Below are 8,963 nucleotides of genomic sequence, written 5' to 3'. Positions count from 1 at the left end.
GCATCCTTAATTCCAGCACTGAGGTGTACACAGGACGATCCTAGTGCTTGCTGGCCAAAGAGCCAAGTCAAATCCGCTGGCTTCAGGTTCATTTAGAAACCTTACCTAAACATAAAGAAGTGGTTGAGGAATGTAGCCAACAGTGAGCACTGGCCTGTACATGCACATGTATGTGAGAATGCACCCAAAAGGCTCAGAGATTTGAATGCTTAGTCACCAGAAGTGGCACTACTAGAGAAGGATTAGAAAAAGTAGTTAAGTGTGGCCCTGCTGGAGCAGGTGTGGCCCTACTGGAGTAAGTATGTTACTAGGGAGGCTTTGAGGTTTCAAAAGTGCACAAAGTCCAGTCTCTCTGTGTCTACAGATTAAGCAAAACATCCATAAAATAATAAAGTAAATCTAAATAATTTATTTTTAAAAACAAAAAACTATAGTATGTTTCAACTAGGTTAAATTAAAAGAAACAGAAACAGGACTTAAAGATAACTATACATATTCAATTAATAAAAATAAGGGATATTGACCCTTATTCTTTTTTTAGTTATTTATTTTTTTATTTTTTATTTTTTATTTTATGTGCATTGGTGTTCTGCCTGTATTTATATTTGTGTAAGGGTATGAGATACCCTAAAACTGGAGTTGCAGATAATTGTGAACTGCCATGTAGGTGCTGGGAACTGAATCAGGGTCCTCTGGAAGAGAAGCCATCTCTCGAGCCCCTGACACTCATTCTTTCTTAATTATGCATTTTGCAAAAGTTCTTCACTCATCAGATACTAATTTTGAAGTAAATAAACAAAAATAACAGGCTGGAAATATGGGTTCCAGGTTAAAAGTAATTGGCTGCGCTTTCAGAGGACTCATGTTCAATTTCCTAGCACCTACATGGAGGCTCATAGCCATCTATAATTCCAGTTCCAGGGGGGTTCCGGCCTCCTCAAACTCATGGTGTGGATACATACACACAGGCAAATTTTCATACACATTAAACTGATTTTTAAAAACTCATATATATCAAAGAGCACATCACCTACATTTTAGCTATCCCAAATTAATGTTACACAATTCCTAAGTGTTAAAAGTTAATAATAAGGACTGGAGAGATGGCTCAGCAGTTAAGAGCACTGACTGCTCTTCCGAAGATCCTGAGTTCAAATCCCAGCAACCACATGGTGACTCACAACCATTCGCAATGAGTTCTGAAGACAGCTACAGTGTACTTAGATATATATATAATAAAGAAACATTACTAATGAGACTAAATAATGAAGTGAAGATAAACACATAGAAATTGAGGTAGAAAGACATAACTTCATGCAGAAAAGAACAACATACAGTTATTTGTGAAAAGACCAGTTTTTTTTGGGGGGGGTTGTTTTTTTTGTTTGTTTGTTTTGTTTTTCGAGACAGGGTTTCTCTGTGTAGCCTTGGCTGTCCTGGAACTCACTTTGTAGACCAGGCTGTAGACCGAACTCAGAAATCGCCTGCCTCTGCCTCCCGAGTGCTGGGATTAAAGGCGTGCGCCAACACACCCGGCAAAGACCAATTTTGTATGTTGATTTGAGACCTTTTTGAGATAATATCTCACTATAGTATAAGATGCCCTCAAATGTAGCAGAGGATAGCTTTGAATTCCTGATCCTTCTGCCTTCATCTCTCAAGGGCTGAAACTACAGGCATGTGCCACTACAACCAGCTAAGACCAGTTATTATAATATTTATATTTTTCAAAGAGCAAAGCATCTCACAAAAAGGGACCTCCCAATAGTAAAGAAATATTCCAACTTAGCCAGGCAGTGGTGAGGCCTGCCTTTAGTTCCAGCACTTGAGAGGCAGAGGGAGACAGAAGTTGGCAGATCTCTGAGTTCCAGCAAAACCATGGATGCAGAGAAACCCTGACTCAGAAAAGTTTAAAAAACAAAAACAGAAAGAAAAGAAAAGAAAAGAAAAGAAAAGAAAAGAAAAGAAAAGAAAAGAAAAGAAAAGATAAGATACCAACTTTGATAAATAATAAATGAAGAGCTTTTTAAAAACACTGGAAAACATAAAATAAAAAACTAACACTAAATGAGCAATCAAAACAAACACAAGACATGTGTGCTGCCACAGGCCTTTAATCCCAGAGGAAAGTAAATCTCTGAGTCCAAGGTCACCCTGGATTAGGCACCAAGTTCCAGGCCAGCCAATGCTACAGAGTGAGACCCTATCTCAAAGAACAAAGATGGTAACAAGCACAAAGCACAAGGCCTCAAAGTCATCGACTTGACTAAGGTTATGGGGTACCGGGTACAGTTTTTGCACGTCAATCATCCCTTAGAATAATTTAAAAATGAAAACTGTGTTTTGCTTTCTTCAAAAGATAGGAAATAAGTCAATTCTTTAATAAAAACATGAAAAACATGCAGAAAAATAAGGGAATAAGTAGAATTTATTGTACAATGTTTTTAAGTATGTTATTAATCTTTTTGTTCTAATTTACATGACATTAATATTAGCAAAAAGCAATCTATAAAATATGTTAAATTTATACAGTATTTTTAATTCATTAAACAAAATTATACTGCTAATATTCTACTTCACAAATACTATACGCAACAAATTCAAACTTTAATGTTAACAAAATTAAAACATTTTCTATAGGACACCAAACAACAGTTTTATTTCAATGAAACAAGTATCCAACGAAATATTAAATACTTCATTTTTATGAAGTAAAATATGACTTCTTACCAGGATTGTGATGAGGTGCAGACTCCCCATTCTGAAATACATCTCCTGCAACATTCATCCTACCAGGATTAAAAGGTCCTACTCCAGCCTTGGTCTGTGAAGTTAGAGATGGGGTATACGTTTGTATATTCACACCAAAGTTACTGGACTGAAGTCCGTTAGAGCCATCTCCCAGGTTGGTGTTATGCAGTGATGTTACATGAGTAATCATTAAGTTCATGTCTCTCCCATCAGTACTTTCTAGCTGGCCATCACTCACAGAGCTTACGCCTGTTTCTAAGGTTGTAACGTTAGCAATCTGGATTTCCGAATCTGGTTCTGTGGTAATACCACTGTTACTCATTCCTGCATTTACTTTACTTCTTGAAAAAGTGGAACTGGAGAAATCCACATCATTAGTTCTGTTTTTAGTTTCAGAAGGTCTCCTTTCAATAAAATTTGAGGAACTCTTCTCTTGTCCTTGATTTGTTTCCATGTCCTCTTCATCGTCAATAACAATTGTCTCGCTTACACTGCCCTTTTGTGGGGCCAACTCTTTCGATGAAGGAAGAATTTTGGGATCGTTTCCTTGTAGTTCTTCATTTTTTGAAGATGTAAATGTTATGGGTCTTTGATCAGCAACCAAAGGTGCAGAAGATGGAGGAGGTTGTACAGGTTCAATAAAAACAACGTCATCATCATCGTCTACTGATGAGTTCTGAAACTTACTAGCTCTAGACACTAAAGGATTAGGTGGGCCACTGAATGAGTTGCCTACGTCCGTGAGACTGGTTGCCATGGCTGTGCTTCCTAGTAAGACGGGAGTTTGATCAGTCAGCTCTAACGTCCCCACTGAACTCGTGTCCATGCCAAAGAACCTGTTCAGGGAAACCAAACAACATAAACCTGAGTCTGTGATTTCATTTTTAAAGACGATTTTCAGTAATCATGCGTACCACACTTCCACTACCACTTTCTAGAGATACACTATTTACTCCACAAAGGTTACCCAAAATGTAAATCGTTAAGTGTCAACTGAAACTCCAAAACTAACATGATAATATGAAAGCAAGGGGTCCACATCAGGTATTCCCCCACCCCCTTGAGACAGAATCTTTACCTGGAACTGACTTTTTGGTCCTTGGACATTCAGAAATCTCTTACTAGTTTTTCACAACCACGCAGTTTAAAAAGGTTAGCAGGTGCTAGGGCTTCCAAACGAAGGTTGGTACTACTGAGACTTGATCTGATGCCAGGCCAGATTTTGCTTTACCTGATTTTTTTAAATTAACATTTATTTTTATTTTTATTTATGGTGTACTGAACGTATGCCACACGTGTGCATTTATCCACGGGGCCAAAAGAAGGCATCAGATGTCCTGGAGCTGGAGTGACAGGCAGTTGTAAGCTGTTCAACAAGTCCTCTGAAATATAGGAAACAATCTTAACCACTGAGTCATCAATACTTTTCACCTCAAGTTTTAAATCTCTCACTTAATAGAGTTCACCAATTTGATTAGATTGACTGGATAGCAAGTTCCAAAGATTCTGCTGTGTCTCTTTCCATTGCTAGGATGACAGATACACACAGCTTCTTATGTGGGTGCTTAAACTCAGGTCCTCATGCTTGCATGCTTCTACAGCAAGCATTTTCTCATCTAGGCCATCACCCCAATCCTGGTTATATAAATCCTAAAAGCCTGATTTAAAATCATAAAATACAAAAGCTAATAGGATAGAGGACATAATTGAAATTATCACTTCAACTAATGGGTGACAGGGGTAGAGAATGTGTTCACTGTTTATCATTTTCCTAATTTTTATATCACATGATTTTCATCTTTTAAGATGTATTTATTGGTGGGGAGGGGGACCCTTGGCTTTTATGATTGAGATAAGGAGGGACTTGCAGTTTGAGGTTACCCTGAGACCAGGCTAGTTCCATTGTGGCTAAGGCTACACAGAAAACCCAGTCTCAAAAATCAATCAGTAAAGATAGAGAACAATAAAAAAAATACACTTTATAGAAAAAAATGTATAATTGATAGTCAAAAACTTTACTCCAAAACACAGCTGAAAAGTATAAATTGAGTAACCATTAAGAAGAAATCAAAAGATTTACAATGAGAGCTGAATATAATAGAAGTGTTCAACAGTGCTAATATCTTTACAGTGGAATACACTGACAATTCACAGATAAGCTTGAACATTCCTACTAACTGGGAACTCATAAATCATCCCATGACTTTGTGAATGAAAGATCTTCATTCTAAATTTACTTTACCTCTTTGGTGTCAGAAGAAGCAAAGCTATATACCAGGTGCTATATACTATTTTTCCTTTAATTTAAATTTCTTTTAAAGACAATTCAGGTTTAAAAGATATATGAATGTTTTATTACTCTATGAACTATAATCAGGAGGAAATTTAATTATAGTTAATTTACTATCACTCATATTGAGCTAACAATTATCCATGACTTGCTTAACTTTATGAAATCCAAGTTCAAGCCCAGCATGAGCAACACAGAGACCCTGTCTCAAAATAAAAACAAATTATCATCATCTTCTCCCTTATAAGCTTACCAAAGTGAAAGCCTATCTCAAATGTAAAAAAAAAAAAAAAGAAAAACAAGAAAAAGAACACTTTCCCCTTTAGAAACCTACCTAAAAATTTTATAAGTACCATAAAGGAATCATAGAAGGCAAAGATAAATTTTTTACAACAAAAGAATACCAGCCAATGTGTTTGCTGTACCTGCTATAGTTCCCAATAATTATAAATTTAAAATTAGTAATTCCTAATAAAATAGAAAAATTAGTTGTAAAATATTAATGTATCAAAACAAAATATCAAATAGAATATATTTAAAACACCATTACAGAATTATGAGAATAATCGTTTATTATCACAGTATAGCACAATTCTGGAAATAATATCCAGTAAAAATATCAGGTAAAGGGGGCTGGTGAGATGGCTCAGTGGGTAGCACCCGAATGCTCTTCCGAAGGTCCGGAGTTCAAATCCCAGCAACCACATGGTGGCTCACAACCATCTGTAACAAGATCTGACGCCCTCTTCTGGAGTGTCTGAAGACAGCTACAATGTACTTACATATAATAAATAAATAAATCTTAAAAAAAAAAAATATCAGGTAAAGATGTAAGAGTGCTTGCTTATCTCAGGAAAACCCAGGCTCTATCCTCAGCACTACAAAAACCAGGCCCACTGTCAACATGCCTACGATCCAAGCATTGTAGAGCAGAAGTGGGGCTCCAAAGTCTTCTTGGCTATGCAGTGAGTTTGAGGAGTACATGAACGAACAAGAAGTGCTGGGCGTGGTGGCGCACGCCTTTAATCCCAGCACTCGGGAGACAGAGGCAGGTGGATTTCTGAGTTCGAGGCCAGCCTGGTCTACAAAGTGAGTTCCAGGACAGCCAGGGCTACACAGAGAAATCCTGTCTCGAAAAAACAAAAAAGAAAAAAGAAAAGAAAAATCTTCTCAAATCAATAAGGAACAAAGAAAAAATAACAAAAGCAGCACACTAAGCCTAAATTCATAATGGAAGAAAAGGAGGAGGAGGAGGACAATTACTAAAATGGAAAATAAAAATGGAGGTGTCATTACTAACTTTACAGAAATAGAATTTTTAAGAATAACACAAGCAAGTCATATACCAAACTGGATAACAAAGATAAAATTTCAAAAAAAAATCCTTAAAATTCACACAAAGGAAAAATATGAAATTTGAGTAGACAAAGTTAAGTCAGTAATCAGAAACATCTCAGCAAAAAATAAAAAGTAAAGTGAGGAGCAGGAGGGAGAGACTAAGAGATGGCTCAACAGTTAAAAGCACTGACAACCATCCATAAAGGGATCCGATGCCCTCTTCTGGTCTGGCTTGTCTGGTGTGTCTGAAGACAGCCACTGTGTACTCATATTCATAAAATAAATATATCTTAAAAATAAATAAGTAAATAAATTAGGACAGATAGCTTTACTTATAAATTCTATCAACATTTCAAAATAACCAACAACTCTTAAACCTCTCCTAAAAATAATGAAAATGGACCCAGGCTGTCTTGGCACAGGCCTTTAATCCCAACAGGGGCAGGCAGATCTCAGTTCTAGGTCAGCCTAGTCTACAGAACAAGTTCCAGGACAGCAAGGTCTACACAGAGAAACCTTGTCTCAAAAAACCAACAATGATGATGATGGTGAGGCTGGTGGTAGTGGTGATGGAGATGATGAAGAACAAGAACAAAAAGAAAAGGTGAACATTTCCAAACTCCCGTTTTGAATCCAGAATTACCTGGATATATATAATTCTAACAAGCACTTTATAGGTAACTTAAGTTACTTTGTCATCTTTGCACAACACTAGCCCTGAAAGGCTGAGTAAAGACACTAATCTGCATATCAAACTCCAGAATAGTCAGGACTACATACAGAGGGACCCCATGTCAAAAAACAAACATACAAACAACAAAAAGACAGATTCAGAAGTCCTTAACAGACAAGTGAGTAGGTAAATCATAAAGAATATGGTATACAAAGGATATTCCAGCATAAAAAAATTCACAGGAAAATGGATGAACTAGAGGAAATCATAGCCAGTGGTTACAGAATGTTCATCACACTGTGGACCTCAGAGTGTGCTATTTACTGGAAAAACCTGTCTCTGGCTGTGGTATGGCTCAGCCTTAGCACGCACCTTTAATTTCTCTAGCTTGAATACAGACAAGCCATTAGTACACACTTTTAATACCAAACAATGAAGTAAAGTTAGTTTGTAAAAGAAAGCACCCATGTTTGAAAGTGATGTCTAACTGAGTGGCAGACAAGGTTACAAATCAGAGAAAGATGTGACAGACTCGGATGTGCCCAACTCTCACGAGAGGAGACAGAAAAGGAAGCTCTTTTAGGAACAGTAGAGAGAGAGAACAGTTGTACAGAGATTACAGAGAGACAGAGAGAACAAGCTAGACACATGTGAAGACAGAATGAGAGGCAGAGAATGAGAAACCAGAAGATTAGAACATATTAACAAAGTTAGTATGAAGCCAAGCAGAGAAATTCAGGAGACACCAAAAGTAAAGCCAGATTAAATCAGTCAGTTTAGAAAAGAGTTTAGGAGCCGGGCGTGGTGGCACACGCCTGTAATCCCAGCACTGGGGACGCAGAAGCAGGCAGATTTCTGAGTTTTGAGGCCAGCCTGGTCTACAAAGTGAGTTCCAGAATAGCCAGGGCTAGCTAAACAGAGAAACCCTATCTCAAAAAACGAAAAAAGGAGAAAAAAAAAAAAAAACTAGAAAAGAGTTTAAGCAAAAACAGCTTAGTTAAACTAGCAAGCCAGAGTTCAGAAAGAGAAAGGGTGAACTTGTTCAGCAGTAATTCTCAGATACTGAAAACATTCTAGGCCAAGATTAGATTACACAGAGGCTGGAAGCTTCCAGGACTAAGCCCAAGTTAGCAGAGGGAGACAGCTTCCAAGACAACAACTATGGCAGGAGAATAAAAGTTACTTTTACAGCCAGTCCTGGGCTTTCTTTCATATATGGAAACTGGAAACAAAAAGCAGAAAGATGGCCTGAAGGGGGAAAAAACTCGAAAAATTGGTCTTTCATTTATACCATACACAATCTATAAATAAATCTCAAAAAGAAACAAGATCTAAATAGAAGTCAACTAAAAAACTCTGAGAGAAAATTTCATACCACTGGATTTGTCATTCTGGATACCACCAAACAGTTAAGGAAAAAACACACTTAACTGTTCAAGTTCACAATAGTGTGTGTGCAGAGTATTACCAAGGAAATGAAGACAAGGGAGAGAGAAAATACCTCCGAATCAAAAATCAACAAGGAAAGAGAGGGAGGTAGGTGTAGGAAGGTAAATAGGTGGAACTAAAAATGAACAGAGTACTTAAATAAAACATTTTGCCAAAGACACACAAATGACTCATAACCAAATCAAAAGATGGCCCATTATCAGTCATTAGGCAAATGTATATGAAGCCAAGAAATCTCAACTTGGTGGCCTACTATCTGTAATGTCAGAGCTCTGGAGATTGAGTGAGTGTTTCAGGCCAGCCTGGGCTACATTTTGACGTCTTAAAAAACTATCCAAGGCCGGGCGTGGTGGCGCACGCCTTTAGTCCCAGCACTCGGGAGGCAGAGGCAGGCGGATTTCTGAGTTCGAGGCCAGCCTGGTCTACAAAGTGAGTGCCAGGACAGCCAGGGCTACACAGAGA

General features: G+C 37.6%; 1 protein-coding gene across 4 annotated transcripts in view; it reads right to left on the bottom strand.

Moving 5' to 3' along the window:
• Positions 1–8,963, bottom strand: part of Zmym2 (zinc finger MYM-type containing 2) — a 71,761-nt gene that overhangs the window by 54,557 nt on the left and 8,241 nt on the right. For 2 of the 4 annotated variants that reach the window (XM_021181757.2, XM_029468740.1), the window contains exon 3: positions 2,731–3,587. In XM_021181757.2, coding sequence (XP_021037416.1) covers positions 2,731–3,577 — 847 coding nt within the window. In that variant the 5' untranslated portion in view covers positions 3,578–3,587. Of the gene's footprint in view, positions 1–2,730; positions 3,588–3,829; positions 4,728–8,963 lie in introns of those variants that run through there. The other 2 variants (XM_029468741.1, XM_021181756.2) reach the window with 2 other exon arrangements.

The sequence above is a fragment of the Mus caroli genome, chromosome 14, assembly GCF_900094665.2.
Source record: "Mus caroli chromosome 14, CAROLI_EIJ_v1.1, whole genome shotgun sequence".
NCBI lineage: Eukaryota > Metazoa > Chordata > Mammalia > Rodentia > Muridae > Mus > Mus caroli.
Note: the sequence above shows the minus strand (reverse complement) of the source record. Positions and strands in the feature narration are given on the sequence as shown.